We start from the raw sequence: 20,581 nt of genomic DNA, 5'->3' as shown, positions 1-20,581 counted from the left end.
TCTCACTGTGTTTGAATAGGAGGGCCCCAAGTTCAGTTGGGGCCACTCAGCATTGCTGTGATCCAAATAATTATTGATGCTTATAACAGGACTTTGCCTCAAAGAGTTTATGATGGAAATAAGACTGAGACCACTAAACTCATGTAGGCTGCTGAAAGTTATCTGGCAGCATTAGCTCTCACTCAGGACTGACCTGTCTTCAGTCTATGGATTTAGGGACAAGTCTCTCTGTATCCATCAGCAAGCTATCCTCTACCTCTTATTGCTGACCAGTCATGCCGTAGCACCACACCAAGAATTCACAATAGCTGCAGTGTCTTTTCCTGCCCTTGTTCCTACTTTATCACCCTCTTCCTTTCTAGCCCTCCTAGGGCGGAGGGGCAAAGAACAGTGGAACAATCTTTTTTCCTCTGACAGGTCTTGCCACTTCCATATTGATACCTGATTGGCTAAGCCGGCATCAGCTGTCACCAGTCGGCCACTCCCAGATTAGATGTTCTAAATGGTGACAGCTGGAGATTCCCAACTGACACCTCTAAGCACTTTACTAGCCCTGTTGCTGCGCTGGAGCAGCAGAAATAGTCCTGCCTGCCTTGCACATAACTCCCCCACCCCACCCCACCTTCCCACTCTCCTCCTCAGCCCCTCTGAAGGCTGACACTGAATTAGGTACCTGTGCTGTTGTCAAGTGGGTGATGCCTCCACTGGACATCCCTCACTCTGGGTCAGCCCCATCTCTGGTGTTATCCCTCTGCTCCAGACCCCTCTTTCCTGTTGACCCAGCAAGAAGTGGTGTGGAGGTCACTTCACAGGGAAAGGAGTCACCCTGGGAAAGCTGGCATGATGAAGGTAGAGCAGCACAAGCCAGTGAAATTCAGGATATCCCTCAGAACCTAGGACCATTGAGAGGTATGGCCACATGGGAGGGGAACCTTAGTAGTGACCTGAATGCTTGGGGCTTGGTTATAGCTTTTAGAACACAGGGCTGCTGGGGGAGAGTGGCGGAGATGTAGCTCTCAAGCAAGGAGTGCTCTTGCTATGACTTTGGAAAGGAATAGTTTGCACTCCAGTCCCACGGCTGCAGCCCTATCAATCCTGAGCAGGGCAGGACCACGGCTACACCCTACTCAGACAAATCTGTTCTGGGGAGGGAACTTTACATTCAGGGAGCACAGGTATCCATGTTATGGCTGCACTGCCTCAGGAGTGCTAACAGGGAAGAGGCTTCCTGCCCCTTCTCATGGGAGTGCATTCATGTCATGCTATGGAAGTAATAATTTTGTCCTTAGCTGCCTTTAGTTGTTGGTACAGAGTGGTGGATCAAGGTGTTATTCAGAGGCTGCTATTCCTGTGAGGAGTAATCAATAATATTGCCTTTATTTTGCCTATGAAGAAAGAACAAAAACAGCCTCTTCCACACAAAAGAAGTGTTTACCAGAGAGCAAATAATTGGAAACACTGAAGGCTACATTCTTCCTCTCCCCTGATATTTGGACAAAACTCCCATTGAACGCAGCCCTGAGACAATGAAAGTGGTTCTATGTATTGATGCAAAGACTCAACTGGTTCTCCCCTTCCCCCTTGTACTGTCAATTTCATAGCCCAGGACCTATCTTGCAGAGCTACTGAAACACACTCCTTTCTGCACTCCCTCTCCTCTGGTTGAAAATGGGTTTTACCCATCTGAAAGCGTATGTCCCAATTTCTTCTGCTTTTTGGCCTTTTAGTGAAATTGTAAAGCTCTGCTTGTGTATTACCATAGTCTGTAGTTGCACAAAGAAACATAATCTCACAAATGGAGTGTGATGATTTCACTGTGATGTCATAGGTGGAGCAACTAGGATAATGAGGGAGGAAATTCCTAATTAAAACATCAGTAGATACCATTAACAAGTAAGAGCAACTATGACTTTATTCTCCTTAATACCCTACTTATTAATAATTTGAACATGCTTTTTGCGAGGATTGCAAAGATCTTTAAAACATAAGGTAGTAAATTATTAAAACTATGAATGAATAAGTTGACTATATTTAGGTATACTTGTTAAGTTTTAAAATTTCCTTCCTGTATTGAAAGATCTAAAACCGCAATTCTCTAAAAGTGAGCTCTAGATCTCTAGACTTTATAACCATCCAAGGGACAGATGTTAAAATGCTTAGCAAATTTTATTTTAAAGTACGTACCAGGATTTCAGCAGGAACTGATTATGCAGCTGTTTCTTTAGACCCATTAGCTTACTCCAGCTTCTTTTGTTGATTGCTATTCAGGGCTTTTAAAAGGCAAACAATAGTTGCTATTCCCTTTGTCAGTGAGCTCGATTGATGGCACGTGTATTGTCTGTTGGTATTATTGAGACTAGCGGCAGCCTAGCTTTGCTAAACTCCTGGGCAGTAAGAGAATGAGGACATGAGGCTGACGCATAGTGAGGCTTTTCATGTGTGCTTTGTGCGCCCAATCCACAGTGAAAGCTTGAGCAGCCACTAAGGAGCTGAGAGTCTGACACTGAAAAATGAGTGGGCTGCAATGAAAAGAGGGGGATGGGCAGAGGAAAGGAAGAATCCTTTTCTGTTTTCACTTGGTGAATGTGAAAGGCTCCTCATGCAGATTTCAGTGCTGTTCAGAGCCTGTCTGTGCAGAAGAAGAGCAAGATCCAGAAAGACATTAATTATACTGTCAAAAGCTTCTTGTTTAATTTCAGTGCTTTTCACTAACTAACCTGAAGCTATCTGTAAGAGCTGCATGCTGTCCGAGGATTTTGTTTTGTCCTTTTGAAACCAATAGAATTTTACTCCTTATTAAATTGAGAGATTGACAGTGTGTGCCATAGACAGGCACAATGTGGGCAGATACTGTGAATGTTTCCATCTGCAACTCCTCCTATGTAGTATGCTATTTTGTCTTTATCTTTAGCAGCCCTAAATCCCAAATTGTCCATGTCTAATTATAAGGTGCTTGTTGCTTATAAGGAAACCTCTGGAGTTTGAGAGAATCAACCAGTTTAATTAGACTCTGAATAGTTTGAACGTATATTCACAGCTTTCCAGGTCCTCTCCTTCTCCTCCTTCCCTTTTTCTCTGGCATATTATTTCCTTTCTCTTCAAAGTTCCTCCTCTGGCCCAATACAGTATACCATATACTTCATCTTCACTTCTTTTTGCTCTCCCAAAGTTTTATCTCTGTCTCTCTCTTCCAACAGATCCCATTCCTTAGGTACTCTTCTATCATGTTTCTCTTGGGCCTTGCATTATAAATTAATGACTTATTTATTTTCAAGTACTCTGTTTTATGATGTCCCTCAGGTGCAAGGTTCCTCAAAATACATCATCTAGCTTGGAGACTGGAAATGTTCTCAAACCTGCTAGTTATGGCAGAGATTGGTAGACAACTTCTGACTCTTGGCCACGTCTACACTGGTATGATTTTGTGCAAGAACTCTTTTGCAGAATAGTTCTTGTGCAAAAACTCTGCCAGAAGAGAGCGTCTACACTGGCATGTGCCTTTGCGCAAGAGATGTGCTTTTGCGCAAGAGCATCCTTGCCAGTTTAGATGCTCTCTTGCGCAAGAAAGCTCTGATGGCCATTTTAACCATAGGGCTTTCTTGAGCAAGAAATTCATGTTGCCTGTCTACACTGGCCTCTTGCGCAAGAACAGTTGTGCAAGAGGGTTTATTCCTGCGTGAGAGCATCATAGTTCTTGCTCAAGAAGCCCTGATTTCATACATTAGAACGTCAGTGTTCTTGCGCAAGAACTCATGGCTAGTGTAAACAGGCAGCTAGTTTTGGCGCAAAAGCACTCGCTTTTGCGCAAGATCACACCAATGTAGACACAGCCAAGAAATATTTCAGGACAGGCAGAGGAGCGAGGCCAGGTAGAAAGCAGGTGAAAAAATGTACTCTGTACTACTTGAGACCAGCTCTGTCGGGATATGCTCTGAAATAGGAGAGACGAGTAGCCATATTGTATCTTTCATAATTGAAGAAAAATCTATGAATGAATTTTGAAGAGAATTTTATGACCAGTAACATTTGCAATGCCTAGTCTTGTGGAAAGAATTCCCTGATGTGGATTTTTTTATCTCCTGTTTTCCATGCTTATCCTAAATCCATAGTGACTGCAAAAATACATGTGACTATGTAAAACTGAGCCAGCTCAAATGACTTTGTTCTGGGGGTAAATTGAGAAAATATATTTTCTAAATTCCCCACTGCTTGTCTTGGGAGAACCATTTAAGTGAATGTGTTTAATGCACTGTAATATTCTTGATCTTCAGGTAAAATGTTTTAAACTATTAGCAATTGACTTCTTATGAGACACTTATAAAAACACAAAGTCTAGCCAAACTTGTTCACTATGGCCTTGTGATCTCACTAGCCAGTGGGAGCTTTTCAGATCATATTTTTCCATGTATTTGTTTGGTATTAATTCTTTTTTTTAGTCTGTTTAGCAGGCATAAATCTTCTTCTTGTTTACTTTAGATGTATGACTTTGAGATTTCAGTAGGCTGATCCTCCTATGCTTTGGCTGCAAAGTGGCAATAAATCTGTTGGTTATGAATAGGCAACTACAAGAATATCTATTTTTTTTCAGGCAACCCTGTTAGTTGATGTTGCCAGAAATTAATTTTATTATCCACGTAGACAGTTTTGAGGTTAGATTCTGCTTTCAGCTACCCATTTGCAACCTGACTGCCTTGAGTAGAATTGTACTATTATGAGTAAAAGAAGAAGTTTGGCCTATTTTCTTAAATCCTCTCCCAAAGGAGGTAGTAGAAGACCCATGATTCAGATCTTTTTTTAAAAAAAAAATAGGCCAGGCAAAACACTAGGCAATATACAGAGTAATTGTACAATGTAATGGAGTAGAAATGGATATTTTGATAGTTCTTGCCATTTATAACTTCCAAAATCTTTTAAAATCTTTAAAAGTGACTAGTGATTTGGGGTTCCTCCATTTTAAGTGTCCAGCTTGAGACTTCTTAAAGAGGGCTGACTTTCAGAAAGTGCTGAGCCTCCCCTCCCCTCCCCCTTGTGACTGTGTAGCCCCTTCAAGGGTCCCAAGTTGAGCACCCAAAAAGTGAGGCAGCAGAAATCACTAATTACTTTTGAAAATCTTGGCCTATGTTTCTATATATCTCGTTTTGAAAGCATTTGAAAATCCTGAAAGAATAATGGAATTATCTTAGAGAATGACTAAGGGGCTACTCAAACTAGGGATGTGAAGGACTGTTTGACTAATTGACTATCCAATAAGCAAATGCTTATCGGTACTTCAGTGGGGAGGGAGGGGTATTTCGAAGCAGCAGTGCTGCATGGAGCCCAGGATCAGCTGGGAACTCCAGCTGACTCTGGGTTCCTCGCACCATTTCAAAGTGGCAGCACCGCTTGAAGCCTGGGATCAGCTGGGGAGTCCTCAGCTGACCCCAGGCTCAGTGCGGTGTTGCCACTTTGAAATGCCTCCATGGTGTTTCAAAGCAACAGTGCCGCACGGAACCTGGTGTTGGTGGGGGAGTCCCCAGCTGGCCCCGGGTTTCCTCGCTTTCAGCTTTAAAGTGTAGCAACAGCCCTAGGGCTGTTGCTACGCTTCAAAGGCAGAGGCGCTCTATCGACTAATTGAATCGTCGAAATGCGTCATCTATTCAATTAGTCAATTACCCGATACTTAACATCCTTAGATCAAATTCAGCCACCACTGAATCTCAGTGGTCCAGCCTAAGTGAAGCTTTCACCCTTCCCTTCATAAATATTATGGAGAGTAGAGCATGCGACTGTATGCATAGGATGTTTTCATCTGTTTAGGTCCAGCTTCCAATACAAATATCACCAGCAGGCTTTTAAATAGCCAAAGCACACTCCATGATCAGTCTACATCAGCTCAGCCTGTTGTTGAACAACTCCTTGTTGCTATGAAAGTTTCCAGTGTATGGCTTCATGAGCTATGGCATTAAGGAATAGGTGGAGTCTTCCAAGATTACAGTGGGTATTTTGATTTCCCCTAGAGTGATCGTCTGGTACAGGAAGAAAGTCCCTGTTTGCAACTTCCTGAATACTCCAGTGTTCAGAAAGATGCACGTGTCGTGCACCTTTTCCAGAGCAGACTGCATTAATGTCTGTGAAATGCCCAGAGTGATCCATAAGCACTGGAGAAGCATAGAGAAAAGGTCCTTCTGATTATTATACTCAGAGGGATGGTGGGTCTGGTGCCAGAATTGGAATGTGCATGCTGTCAATCACCTCTCCATAGTTAAGGAAGCCCATCTGTGCAAAGCTATCCACAATGTTGCACACATTGCCCAAAGTCATGGTTTTTCAGAGCAGGATGCCCTTGATGGGCACTGCACGAGTTCATCGATCGACTTTCCCACTCCAAATGGATTGGCGACTGATCGGTAGCTGTCTGGAATAGCCAGTTTCCACAGTGCAATTGCCACACGCTTCTTCACTTGCGGGGCAGCTCTAATTCTCTTGTCCTTGCACTACAGGGTGGGGGTGAGCTCACCACAGTCCCATGAAAGTGGCTTTCCTCATCCAAAAGCTCTGCAGTCACTGCTTATCATCTCAGACTTGCATGAGGATGAGATCCCATCACTCAGGGCTTGTTACACGAGCCCAAATGCAGCATTCCACCGCAGCCAGCACCTCCGTGAATGCTACAAGAGTTGTATCAGTACATTGTGTCATAGATATATGTGTGGCAAAATCAGTATCTGACTCTTCATCATTTTTCAGCTTAAGGAATAACTCATCTGCCATTCATGATGTGTTAGGGTGGTACTCGTCTCCTGCGAGCACTCCATCTGGCCAAGTGCATGTGCCTGCACTGCCTTGGGATTCAGCCTTTTTGGCTACTCAGCCCTCTGGCCAAGTCACTCAAAACCCTTCCAGGGTACACACCTAACAGAGGCCTATCCCTGTACCCTCTGCTAGTGTCCACCTTGTTTCTGTTTGTTTCCCCGCTTGGATAGAGTGGTGCCTCCAGGTTTCCTCTCTTGAAGCTAGAGTCCTCACCCTTACCACAGGCCTCTATCACTGTTCATCATGCTGTATCCAGCTCTCCACTTGGGGCTCTCTGTGGTGCTGCTGCTTCCTCAACCAGACAGTTTCTCTCCCCCCCCCCAACCACCCCCAGGCTTCACTCTTTCAGGGCTCCAGAGACTCTGGCCTTGCAGCTTCTTCTTACAGACCTTCCTTGCCCCCAAGAGGCTGATTTCTCTGCAGCCACTCTAGCCTCCTTGGAGGACTTCTCTATTGCCCTTTTATGTCCTTGGGCTTGTCGGGCCTGTCACAGAGACCTATCAGAATTTTCTTCAACAGCTCTGGATCCATTCCCTCACGACGAGGAGGCAGAGTACAAAGCATAAAAGTCATTGAAAGATGGTGCTAAATGTGGACAGAAGTACTGGGGTGGCTGTACAGAAAAGTGCGGCCCTTGACCACTTTCCAAAATCTTGGAGTGGCCCCCCACCAAAAGTGATTGCCCACCCCTGCTCTGATATTAGTTTTCTCCTCTTATAGTTCCACTTTCAGATTGGTTCATTATATGTGTTCACTTAGGCTATGTCTACAGTACAAGCTGAGGTGTGATGCATTGTAATATGGTAGCCCCAGTAATGGCAGTGGAAGCCCAACTGAGCTAGGCCAAGTACAGACATATTTGAAATTGACAGGCCTATACTCTGGCATGGCTCAGCCATGCATCTGCTGCCATTGTCTTTGCTACCTAGTGCAGCTACACGTCTTATTTATACTCATGCTAACTTGGTGAGAACAAGTGCAAGTTTGTGGACAGAAGCAGAGGATTCACACCCCTAGCTCCTAGTGTAGACATAGCCTTTATAACCATGCCCAAATTTCATTCACCTATTACATATGTAGGTTTGGCATCGTGTGTGTTACTCAAGCATTCAGATGGCAGCTCAGCAGTCTTTCCCCTCCTGCTTGTGGATGATGGATAGGATGATACACTGATCCCGTCAGTATGTTTTACCACCAGCCATTAGTCACAGTGCAGCAAACAGGTGTTCCCAAGCTGTCCTCTTTGTGGGTCACCTTTTCAAGTTAGGCTTTAGGCACCATATGGTGTTCTGTCAAAATAGAGCAGGGCTTCTCCTAAGTGGTGGAGTGACTGTGTAACATGCAGCACACACCTGGGGCATCGTGGGCCCAGCAAGAAGAACAAGAAGTTCCACGTAGCTATTAATCAGAGTTTAAAAACACGGGGGAAACAAAGTAAGGAAGTTTCCATTCCCTTCTCCTGGTGCAGTGGTTCTCAAACTGGGAGTCTGAATTCCTGAGGGGGTCACAGCTTACAAGGTAATTCCATGGGAGTTGGGAATTGTTGGCCTCCAGCCTAAATCCTGCTTTGCCTCCAGCATTTATAGTGGTGATAAATTCTATTTAAAAAGTGTGGGCTTTTAATTTATAAGGGGGGGAAGGGTTGCACTCAGAAGTTTGCTATGTGAAAGGGGTCACCAGTACAAACATTTGAGAACTGCGGTCCTTGTGTGTTCCTATAACACTTGTGATCACCTGACTTGGGCTCTGTGTGGAGCATCTGTGATTGCCATAGCAAGATGTGGCTGTGGCTACAGCAACCAAAGGTGGCCCTCCATTTTAGGGTGTGGGCTTCTGTACTGCAGGGAGTCTCAGGTTGTGGTTGCTAGTGGGCTGGAGTTTATGTAAATTGGAAAAAAAAATGTAAGTGTTAACCACAAAGACTCCCTGTCTAAAGAACTTGTTATTTATTATTGTATTACAGTAATGCTTAGGCATTCCAGACATAGACCCAGATCCCAGTGTGCTAGGCACTGTACACACCATGACTTCAGTAGCCCCTTAAGTTTTCTGTGTTTGTCACCGTAGGGTGCCCTAGCAGGGTCCTCTAGTTTGCAAGGCTTTTAAGTAGAAGGTGGTGATGTTTTCTAGGCTTTTAAGTAGAGGTTGCTGTTGAATAGGATGATACGTTAACAGTTGGTCAGTCATCTGCTGTCATTGAGCCAGTTATATTTCGTCCATTTGGAGATTGTTGGTTTTAGATATTTAAATAGTACAATAAAATACGTGCATATAGTCAACCCCAAAGTACCTTATAGCACATGTACCCAGAGTTGTCACACACAGCCTGCAGTATTTGAGTATATGCTTACGTTTACTGGACTGAGCTGTTTGTGATGCAATAAATGTCTGTAAGACACGCCACAGGATCAGATTCTAGCTGAGCTTGGCACTTTCTTGTCATCCCCACCGCTAACAGTGGTTTCTGCCCTGGGGGAGGAGGGTAGCATTGGAATTAATTGCAGCTGTAAAACTGAAGTCAATTCCTCTCTCCTGCTGATGCCACGACAAGGTTTAGCAGAGCAGAGAGATAGCAATAGTGCACTGTTAGCACAGACAGTGACTCCATGGGAGCTCCAGGGCTGGAACACCTACTGGGAAAAATTGGTGAGCACCCACCGGCAGCTCCCCCTTCCTCCAGTGCCTCTCCACCCTCCAACCAATGGCCCCTGGGAATCAGCTCTTCCCCTTCCCTCCCTGTGCCTCTTGGCTGCTGCGATCAGCTGTTTCCCAGCATTTGAGAGGTGGGGGAGCGGGGCGGGAGGAGGGAGGAGTGAGGATGCTGTGCACTCAAGGGAGGGGGCAGAAGTGTGTGGGAAGAGGCAGGGTGAGGGTGGAGTGAGGTTGGGGTGGGGCCTGGAGCAAAACTGGGGGTTAAGCTCCCCCTGGTACTTTTGAAAGTCAGTGTCTGTCTATGTTGGTGAGTTTTCTCTGAAACAGTCTGTTGTAGTGCTTTCTCCAAGCGCCCAATTATTTGCAACTGGCACAGGTCAAAATCTTTTCAAAGAACTGGGGAAGCAATCTGCTGAAATTTCAAATTGCATCAAACAAAAAAGGAGAAAAGTTTTGATTAAATATTGGAGAGGGTGTTCCTCTTTTTTTAGACCTGCCCTAATTCTTACTATACTTTATATTTGTGTCCTGCCCCAATGGCAATCGGGTGCAACATTTATATATACAGTAATTCCTCATTTAACACTATAGATGTGTTTCAGAAAATGATCGTGTTAAGTGAAAATGTGTTATGCGGGGTCAATTTTCCCATTGAAAATAATGGAAAACGTGGGGGTTGCGTTTCAAGCGGTGGTGTCTGTTGGGACCGGGACATAAGGTTGGGGGAGAAAGGGGACTGGGTTACAGCAGGTAGGGGAGGTGTTTGGCTCTGGGAAAGGGAAGGGGAGGAGAAGGGAGGGGGATTGGGTTGGGAGTATGCCCCTGTGACAAGTCTGCCGGGACCCGCACTGCATCCAGTGAGGGGATGTCGCTGGGGAACAGCGTGGCAAGCAGCGAACCCTCTACCACTTTTCAGGGAGGCGGGGAGAAGCCCTGCGCAGCCACTGGCAACGGGCCAGCTGGGGAAATCTTGTTATTCCGGGGACAGTCGTGTAATTCAAAAAACGTTCCCTAAAAAAAAATCGTGCTATCGCGAAAAAGTGTTAAGCGGGCACATGTTAAGTGAGGATTACTGTACTGTTTTCATAGGCAACTAGCTGCACTATACTATACAGGTCATAGTACAGAGAGAAGAAGAAACAAAAAAGGGAAAGTGAGACAGTATTTGGCAAACACAGAGAGACACCAAATATAGATCAAAAGGTAGTTATTAAAACAAATAGGCTAAGGAGCTATACAATAAATGGTTAGTTTGGTCCTGCTTTGGGCAAGGGGCTGGAATTGATGTCCTCCTGAGGTCTCTTCCAGCCTTGGGACTCTGATTCTATGAAATAAGGAAGTAATATTTCATTATGACCCATGGGAAGCAAGACTGAAGGGAAAAACAACTGAGGAGAGTTGGAAGTATTTCAAAGGGACGTTGTTAAGGGCCCAAAAGCAAACAATTCCGCTGTGTAGGAAAGATAGAAAATATGGCAAAAGACCAGCTTGGCTTAACAAGGAGATCTTGCACGATCTCAAAATAAAAAAGGAGTCTCATAAAAAATGGAAACTAGGACAAATAACAAAGGATGAATATAGGCAAGCAACATGGGAATGCAGGGGCAAGATTAGAAAGGCAAAGGCACAAAATGAGATCAACTAGCTACAGGCATAAAGGGAAACAAGAAGACCTTTTATAAATACATTAAAAGCAAGAGGAAGACCAAGGACAGGGTAGGCCCACTGCTCAGTGAGGAGGGAGAAGCAGTAACAGGAAACTTGGAAATGGCAGAGATGCTCAATGACTTCTTTGTTTCGGTCTTCACCGAGAAGTCTGGAGGTGTGCCTAACGTAGTGAATACAAGCAGAGAGAGGGTAAGTTTAGAAGATAGGATACACAAAGAACAAGTTAAAAATCACTTAGGAAAGTTAGATGTCAGCAAGTCACCAGGTCCTGATGAAATGCATCCCAGGATACTCAAGGAGCTGATAGAGGAGGTATCTGAGCCTTTAGCTATGATCTTTGAAAAATCATGGAAGACAGGGGAGATTCCAGAAGACTGGAAAAGGGCAAATATTGTGCCCATCTATAAAAAGGGGAATAAGAACAACCCAGGAAACTACAGACCGGTCAGTTTAACGTCTGACCCAGGGAAGATAATGGAGCAGGTAATTAAGGAAATCATATGCAAACACTTGGAAGGTAATGAAGTGATAGGGAATAGCCAGCATGGGTTTGTGAAGAACAAGTCATGCCAAACTAATCTGATAGCTTTCTTTGATAGGATAACAAGCCTTGTGGATAAGGGAGAAGCGGTGGATGTCATATACCTAGACTTTAGTAAGGCATTTGCTACGGTCTCGCATGATATTCTTATTGATAAACTAGGCAAATATAACTTAGATAGGGCCATGATAAGGTGGGTGCATAATTGGCTGGATAACCGTAGTCAGAGAGTTGTTGTTAACGGTTCTAAATCCTGCTGGAAAGGGATAACGAGTGGAGTTCCGCAAGGGTCTGTTTTGGGACCCGTACTGTTCAATATCTTCATCAATGATGTAGATATTGGGATAGAGAGTACGCTTATTAAGTTTGCAGATGATACCAAACTGGATGGAGTTGCAACTTCTTTGGAGGATAGGGACATAATTCAAAATGACCTTAGCAAGTTAGAGAAATGGTCAGAGGTAAACAGGATGAAGTTTAATAAAGAGAAATGCAAAGTGCTCCACTTAGGAAGGAACAATCAGTTCCATACATACAAGATGGGAAGCGACTGTCTAGGAAGGAGCATGGCGGAAAGGGATCTAGGGGTCACAGTGGACCACAAGTTGAATATGAGTCAACAGTGTGATGCTGTTGCCAAAAAAGCAAATATGATTCTAGGTTGTATCAACAGGTGTGTTGTAAGCAAAACTCGTGAAGTCATTCTGCCGCTCTACTCTGCACTAGTTAGGCCTCAGCTGGAGTACTGTGTCCAGTTCTGGGCGCCACATTTCAAGAAAGATGTGGAGAAATTGGAAAGGGTACAGAGAAGAGCGACAAGAATGATTAAAGGTCTAGAGAACATGACCTATGAAGCCAGGCTTCATGAACTGGGCTTGTTTAGTTTGGAAAAAAGAAGATTAAGGGGAGACATGATAGCGGTTTTCAAATATCTAAAAGGGTGTCACAAGGAGGAAGGAGAAAATTTGGTCCTCTTGGTTTCTGAGGACAGGACAAGGAGTAATGGGCTTAAAGTGCAGCAAGGGAGGTTTAGATTGGACATGAGGAAAAAATTCCTAACTGTCAGGGTGGTCAAATATTGGAATAAATTGCCAAGGGAGGTGGTGGAATCTCCCTCTCTGGAGATATTTAAGAACAGGTTAGATAGACATCTGTCAGGGATGGTGTAGACGGAGCTTGGTCCTGCCTTGAGGGCAGGGGCTGGACTCGATGCCTCTCGAGGTCCCTTCCAGTCCTATGATTCTATAACACTGCAGGATCACTAACATTTCAGCATGCAGCTACTGAGATGGCCGCAGCCTGCAATCTAAAATCTATGGGGTTTCAGAGCCTTAACCCCAGTATGCACCATTTGTGTTAATCTATGGGTGGACAGAAGAGCTTGTGAGACGCTTCCTTGCAATACCCAACACCCCCTCTTCTGCATAAAGAGCAGGAGAGAACATGGCCAAAGTGTACTGTGCTCTGGCTGATTTCAAACTTCTGGGCTGCTCTGAGTTTTATATCAGGTGCTTGTCCCATGGGATTTTGGAGAAGGCTGGCAGAACACCCTTTTTTAATTTCCCTCCAATTGAACTGAGTACTAGTCTGGGACACCTGCAAATCCAAGCTTTTGATGTTTTTAGCTGACTGGATTCATAGCTTCTCTCTGCCTTTCCAGGGATAATTTTGTGGGGAAAAACCTAAACAGTGTCGTCAAAAAGGAAGTTCCCAGCCAGGTATTCTTGAGATGGAAATGTGTTCCAGGTGAAAGATGGGCCACGGCCTCCCAGTTTGGATCTGAATGTGAATCTCCTTCTGAGCTGCCATCAGGTTTCAGAGTATTCAGATCTGGGTTTCTGGTTTGGAGCTGCCTTTATTCCACATTGGTGGGGGAGGTGATATTTGTATTATAACTAGCCTAGGGCTCTAGCTGAGACTCCAACCTCATTGACCTAGACAGAGAGATTGTAAAGGACAGTTCTTGCCCTGAGGAGTTTACAGCCTACACAGGCAAAGGGGAAACAGAATCCCAGAGAGGTAAAAGCAGTTGTCCAAGGTCACACAGGAAACCAGTTGCAGCGGTTGGAATAGAACACAAGTTTCCTAATTTCCAGTCTAAAGCCCAGTCCAACAGATTACACCATCTTGTGTCATCTTTTTAGATGCTACAGTGCAGTAAAGGAGTACTGTATTTGGGTTTGCAGATCCATACTGAGTCAGTGAATGGAAATGGTGGCTACGACTTTTCTGGCTTTTGTTAAAAACAAGATGAAGCAAGTTATTTGCTGTAGGAATGCTGCAGTATGCTCATCTGCCATTATTGGTGACAGCAATGATTAGCAGTGGCAGCTTTTACTGTAATTGCACAGATCATAATTAAAACATATTTTTGTCTTACGAGCTGTGGCAAATTCAGAATTTCTATAAGGCAGCTCTGGGGAATGAAAGCAATGTTCATGTTTATAGGGAAGTGCGCGTTACAAAAGAAGTCTTGGCAGATGACTTCAGGACTTGTTTGCATCTAAAGCACATGACTCCTGCTGAAGACAGAGTGCCAAACTTTCTCATGGGTAATTTTTGGGTTCAGATCTGAACGGATTCAGTGTTGCCCATTGGACATGCTCATTCCCACAATGCAGCAGCAGAGCTGAGGTTCGTTCCACTGTCCAGTGGGGCAGACCCATGGGGGTGTATGCTCTGGGGCAGAACCCTGAGGTGGTGCTGCCCATGGCAACATGAAGGGTTAGGGAGGTATGGTGATGAAGTAAATCAATGGAGAGGTAGGCATGATCATGGGTGTAACTAGATACAGTAGTCAGCAGCCCTGGCTAATAGAGGGTTTGGTAGCAAGTACAGCTACCTGTCCATATATATGGCTCCCAGCTATGCATTTTCTCAACACTTCTTAAACATCCATGATTTTTTTTTCTTATAACACTTGTGTGAACTGGAAGAATATTATCTCTGTTCTGTAGACACAGAACTGAGACACAGAGCAATCCTAAGATACTTGTCTAAGAAGCTTGTGTCAGGTTCAGGATTTGAATTAAATTCTCTCAAGCCCTAGCCCCAGTGCCTTAACCACAAGGCCATTTGTCCCAATCTAGCAGCAGGTAGAGGCAACAGGTATAATTGGTGGGGGAAGACATTGCCTTCCCAAACCGCCAGCCTTGCCATACACAGACTCGGGGCAGAGTATTGCTGCCCCCGAGCACCTGCTCTCCCCATGCTCTGACGCAAGGGAGGCTGGGACTGTGTGCTGCCCCACCTCCCCCTGGTCCTCTGGACATAGCGGAGGTACCTTGGCTCTGTGGAGGTGGGGCCTAGGCAGAAAGGGCCAGGGTGAGATGGGGCAGGGCTGCAGGCTTGCCTCCTTCAGTCCTATCTTCACCTACCATCCAGGCAGCAAGTATTCTAGTACTGTGCACGTTCTGTCTGCCTCAGAGATCCACCATGCCAGGCCTGTTTATTCAAGCCTTGTGTAGCACTCCAGAGTTTGATCACCAACGCATAGATAAATTGAATAAGAAGTTAAACCCAAACCAGAGGACTAGATCTGAAACTCTCTTCCCCCCACCCCTCCCACACGTCTGGAGTTACTTTGCCTCTCTTTACCTTCTTCTCCACCATGAAAATGTAAAACTCCAACTGTTCGCAGTCCTGAATTTTGGGAAGTTCATGATGTAGCATGTGGCTACCACTAATGTTTACAGAACTACTTTTTGAATTATAACCATGTTTTACCAAATTTGAGGAGTTAGTGAGATAGTGGTAGAGAAATCCTAGAGGACCTGAGCTCCTGTTTTGGCCAAAGAACGATGACGCAACTAATTTTCAGCTGTTTTCTTTTGGAATTTGGAATTTAACATACTCTTTTGCTCAGTGATTGAGTCTCTCTCAGTTTAAGAGAATACTTTAAAAAGTGCATTCATCCTTATAGATGTGATGCACATATTTTATCAGGTCTATCTGTCTGAATGCTGTGAGACTCTAATTTTGTATTTCTTGTGTCCCCAAAACTCCTACTAAAATCAATGGGAAATTCTGGATGAGTAGCTAATGCAGGATTAGACCCTGTATGATGCTAGTGATGTAGCTAACCTGAAGTGACTGACTCAATTTGACACACCCACAGGGTGATATGCAGTCTGTGTTGCATGGCTGAGTAAATGATATGATTCTACTGGGAGCGTTTTTCAGCCCAGGTTGCAGTGAGCTCTAACAGTATCTAATCTGAATATGAACTGTGTCAAGAAACACAAAACATTGCAATATTTACTGTAAAAGACATCTCAAGGCTCAGTTCACGTGTGTGTGTCTGTGTGTCTGTGTTTAGAAGATTCATGGAAGAGGGACAGAAAATATTAATTAAAAACTTAGTCAAGCAAAGCTCCCCCTTTGGTTTCTGTGATGGTTGCGGGCAAGGGTGGAGTGAAAAATTATAAGGCTTCAGGACAGCCTTGGTTGGCCTATGAAGTGTATTAAAATATAACGTGACAATGGTGAAGCCTTGCCGAATGAATCACAGTCTTCTATCACTGAACAGGGAACTGTTATTAAAAATAAAGGTATCAGTGCTCCCTTTAAAACTAGTCTGTGTCTCAGCTACAGTGTAGTGCTTCAGCCTAAAATCCACCCGACTGCCTTCCAGCTATGGATTTAAAGGAACAGTGCTCACCCGTCTTGAGATTGTTCTCATCTTGGCTTTCCCTGTTCTCCTATACTTCTTTTCCCAGACCCTGTAGGATCCAAGTCTCCCTCATTCCTCCCTCCCAGCCCCCATACATCTCTATTTAGAGTTTCCGGTCGTTCCCTGGAGCACTGCTTCAGAAGAGTGTCAGACAGTTTGAAGCTGCTTGGTATCATTACAGAACGCTGAATGTGGGCAATGTAGTCTTTCCCTATGGGGCAGGCAGTCGGCAAAGGGGATGACAGATTGTAGGACATTAGCTATTCCCCTATAAGCTAAAAGCTTTGCAAGGACCTTTTGAAAACCCACTGCCCTACTATATGCAGCCAAAGATGATAGTGCAGCTCTTTAGAGCAGCTGCCTCTTAGGAAAGGGGGTGAAGAAACAAAGAGCGGGTATTCATGCTGAGATTAGCAGTCCGAACAGACTCACAGTGTCTGCACTCCTCCTTGGTGAGCCATGGTCAGGTTTGGTCTAGGAAGAGCAATTCCACTCCAGAGAAGTCTGCGTTGATGTTACCAGTCACTGCCAGCTGGTATCAATGGCTGTCATTGTGAGCCACCAAACAGATGCCTCTTCAGTATTTTAGAGCCAAACAGAAGATGGAAAAGCCAAAGTGAAAGGAATATTTTTTTAAAAAAGAGATGAGGAACATTGAGTGTGATGCGCACACACAGTTCAGTGATCTTTAGTTCTCAAGGGAGTCTGCAAATGGGGAGTTAGCCTATAGCAATATGCTGGATGATTTTCCTTTGTGTGTAAAATACTAATTATAGTGGAATAGGCCGTGCTGCGTGAAAGCATGGCACTACTTTTGTGTTCAGTGGGCTAGAGAATTGCTGCTTGTTCTGCAGAAGGAACACAGCGTTGACTGTCCCTGCGTGTGCTGTACCACAGATTTCCAACAGCACGGATACTCTGTATGGTAATTCTCACATTTGTTCGCCAGAGGGACAGGGTGAAGGAAAGGGAGGAGGAGTGGGGGGCAGGGAGGAGGAGGCTGTGCACTCCTGGGAAGCATGCAGCAAGCAAGGTAGCTGAAAATAATTAAGCTCTGATTTGCTGATGAAGCTGTTTAGAATCCCTGGCTGAGAAGTATCACAGGTAGGGACTGAGGAGCCACATGCTGAGAGCATCCTCCCGCCAAGATCATTTGGATTGGTTAAGGCTGCTGGGTCACCGAGGCCACCAAGGCTCAGGAAGTGCTGCTCCCTGTCCCATCCCCCCCTTCTCCTTAATCCGTGTGTGTGTGTGTGTCTGTGTGGAGGATAAATGCTAAAGCGAGAGTGAATGGATGGTGGATTCCACACACGTCGGGCAGCCTAGGATACTTGCTTTTTCGTCTTCTGCCGGCTACAAGGAGGGCTCCGTTCCAGACATGAGTGGGGAGAAACCTAAAAAAAAAGCTTTCTATCTAGTGAGGATGAAGCCACTGAAGGAACCGGCTACCAACAACAATAATGTGTCTTTTGTGATACACTGTCACATAGGCAAGGAGATCAAACATATATGCAGCAACTGCAGTCGCGGGGAGGAAGCCCGTGACGGTGAGTGCTGCGATTTTGTGTGTGTGAGAGAGACAGACAGAAAAGTATGTTTGCTTGCAGGGTATGTGTGCACTGCTGTCAGATGCTTGCTGCTTAGCTTGCTACTTAATGGACTGCAGGAAAATAGAACAGGGGGCACAGAATGAATGTATTGAGCAAGTATTCAGCATAGTGACCAGAGAGAAGCTAGGAGGACCATTATCTTAATAACCTCTTGGTGACAGCTAATGGGGGAAACTCTTTAGTTGCCATAGATATTAGTGCATATATTGCTTGGTTACACCATCACTGCTATGAATATATATTAGACCGGTGTTTCTGCCTTGGTACATCAACTTTTTCTTCAGAGTGCAGCAGTAGAGTTTGCCTGACTTTAATTATCGGTATTTGGAAGAGTGTGTTACATGGATTCAATCTTGTGTGATATTTCGCCATGCTGTCAGCATCAAATCACTGGGGGGTGTTTGTGGTTATATTGGAAATAACACTGTCCTTTGGCAGACAACTGCTAGCACATCTTCCCCCACTCCTTTTTTTGGGTCTGAGCAGAACTTCAAAAGGTATTCCAGGAGAGTGACAGTAAAATCATAGGTGTTTGTGCTGGTGAGTATGTGTGTTTCATGTGCTGTTAAAGCAAGGTACAAAGAGAGCGATGAGAAATTGTTTGAATATTGCTAGAATCAGCAATTAGGAGGAGGGAACTAAAAGAGCTTATAAAACCATCCATGCAGAACCATCCTCACAGATGGAACCCTATGTCCTTGTTTGATATGAGTTTGTTTTGTTGTGTTGCTTTATATTTTATTTTGGATTTGAAGGTTCTTGATCTTGAGTTGGAGCTAGTTAAAACTGATACAGTAGGCAGAGCTCATTTTCTGAAGGTCAGGGAAAGGTTTTTGATTGTAACTGTGACTATGAAAATATAATAAGTCTCTGGGCTGTTCGCTGTTTGAGGTGCTTGCCACTTTATTTCACAGCTTTTTATATTGAGACTGTTTCTGGAATACACAACAGCCTACTTCGTTTGCTCTCAGCGGAGGAGCAAAATACTATTTGGGAACTGTTAGTCCTTTGTCAGCCACAGGTTTGCAGCTTAATGAAGTAACTATGATTTTGCTAATGTCTCTTTTCTAGCAGGACTCCAATTTTGTAATTATAGTTATTTTTGATTGAATTGCAAGTGAGGCTGAATGGAATGTCTTTCAGTGGAGAATATGGGGATAACCTTGGAATCCTGAAAATACACATTGGGTTAAACTCCCTTATTGGTTACAGTGGTGCAACAATGGAGAGAAGAAATCAGGCAATGCTATATACATTTTTAAAAGTGCTTTTTTTCTCCTCACCTATGTATTGCTGGTGACAGCAAGCCCCATAGATATTAAATTGAGAGGTTTACCAAGCTGTTGCAAGTACTTTATAATATTGGCATGATTCTTTTATCCCTAAAAACAGACTAAGCCACTTATTAAAATATGCATTGCCAGTTTAATTGACTTGATCTCTAAATGGATTGCACCACATCCTTTTTCAGTGTCCACGGGCTTTCATGTATGAATGCAAGCATGTTAAGAAAAGATTATAGCAGCTCTTTCTTTTAACAAACGTGTTTGCTTATGTGTGTAACCTTGGTTGCACATACCCTTTAGCAGATTTTCAGATGCACAGTACTGTAATCTAGTTTCCTTTTTATGTTAATCTGTCCCATTTCTGATTTTCAGTGGGATGTAGACTGATAGTAATAGTCCACTTGTTATCAGATAAGCCAGTAATCCCAAAAATACACAGCGCAAGAAAGAAAGGCTTCTAGGTCTTTAGGTCATCTAAAAATTCTGATTTTTATCTCCTGGTACAATTATATATTATTTAATTCTTCTTTTATTTATGTAGTCTTTGACTATATCATTTAAAATTTATTAGTTTGATTTACAGCAATTAACTTGTTTCTTGCTACAGGTGCTGCCCTCAGTTTCTTGTGGAATGCTAGGAAGTAATTAAATTGTGTTTAATGCAGAAGTGAGAAGTCAGTGAAGGAACTTGAGCACATGGATGGTCTGGTCAGACCCACGAGAGAGGAATTCATTTGGACAAACTGATGAAGTGGAAAGAAAGCAGTTCAAAGAGTTGAAGTAATTAAGGTTGAAGGTGAAGAGAGATTTTAGCAGTAGCATGGAGAGTAGAGGATGTAGTGTGAGAATTAAAGAGATCTGAAAAAGAGAGGAACGTAAAACCTTGAGGCTGCCCGTCTGGCTGATGGAGAGGATGGTGATGGAATTGGAAGGAGCACAGAACTCTTTGTGGGGAAAGAGGAATTCTGTTTTCTAGGATTGCCAGGTGTCCGGTTTTCCCCTGGACAGTGCGGAAATTATGTCTTCTGTCTGGTAAAAAAAAAAAACAGAAAATACCGTATATGTGCCATGTCCGGTATTTTGGCTTTTCCGGCTGGGCATCAGACAGAAGCCTGGTGGGGATGGAGGGAGTGGCTGGAGAAGCGGGGCCGTGATCACATTTTGGTACTGGGAGCCCTCTGCTGGTCGGTTGCGTCTCATTGCGTCTGACGTGGGAGTGACGCCTTGGGGAGGAGGAGGAGCCCCATCCTGAGTTCCCCGGGGCTGCCCCCAGCCCTGCCATTGAATTGCCCTGGGGTCTACCTCTCTGCTTCGGATAGCAGGCAGCTGCTTTGCAGAGCAGGCTCTGTTGCCTCCCCTG

At 44.3% G+C, this 20,581-nt stretch overlaps 1 protein-coding gene and 1 long non-coding RNA gene across 18 annotated transcripts in view; one reads left to right on the top strand and one right to left on the bottom strand.

Annotated features, from left to right (window-relative positions):
- The window catches only part of LOC142827173 (uncharacterized), a 31,135-nt gene extending 28,756 nt beyond the window's left edge, over window positions 1-2,379 (bottom strand). For both annotated transcript variants that reach the window (XR_012901645.1, XR_012901646.1), the window contains exon 1: window positions 2,185-2,379. This is a non-coding gene — a long non-coding RNA (uncharacterized LOC142827173). The remainder of the gene's footprint in view (window positions 1-2,184) is intronic.
- Window positions 1-20,581, top strand: part of PHACTR1 (phosphatase and actin regulator 1) — a 458,960-nt gene that overhangs the window by 210,795 nt on the left and 227,584 nt on the right. The window contains exon 1 of one of the 16 annotated variants that reach the window (XM_006138767.4): window positions 17,315-17,429. The exons of 13 other annotated variants lie outside the window; for them this stretch is intronic. Coding sequence is in view for 1 of the 3 variants with exons in the window: in XM_006138763.4 (XP_006138825.1) it covers window positions 17,620-17,872 (253 nt within the window). In the remaining 2 variants the exon portion in view is untranslated. Of the gene's footprint in view, window positions 1-17,314; window positions 17,430-17,500; window positions 17,873-18,354; window positions 18,476-20,581 lie in introns of those variants that run through there. 2 more of the 16 variants (XM_006138763.4, XM_006138768.4) reach the window with 2 other exon arrangements.

The sequence above is a fragment of the Pelodiscus sinensis genome, chromosome 2, assembly GCF_049634645.1.
Source record: "Pelodiscus sinensis isolate JC-2024 chromosome 2, ASM4963464v1, whole genome shotgun sequence".
Taxonomy (NCBI): Eukaryota; Metazoa; Chordata; order Testudines; family Trionychidae; genus Pelodiscus; species Pelodiscus sinensis.
The sequence above is the reverse complement of the archived record's forward strand: the minus strand, read 5'-3'. Positions and strand labels throughout refer to the sequence as shown.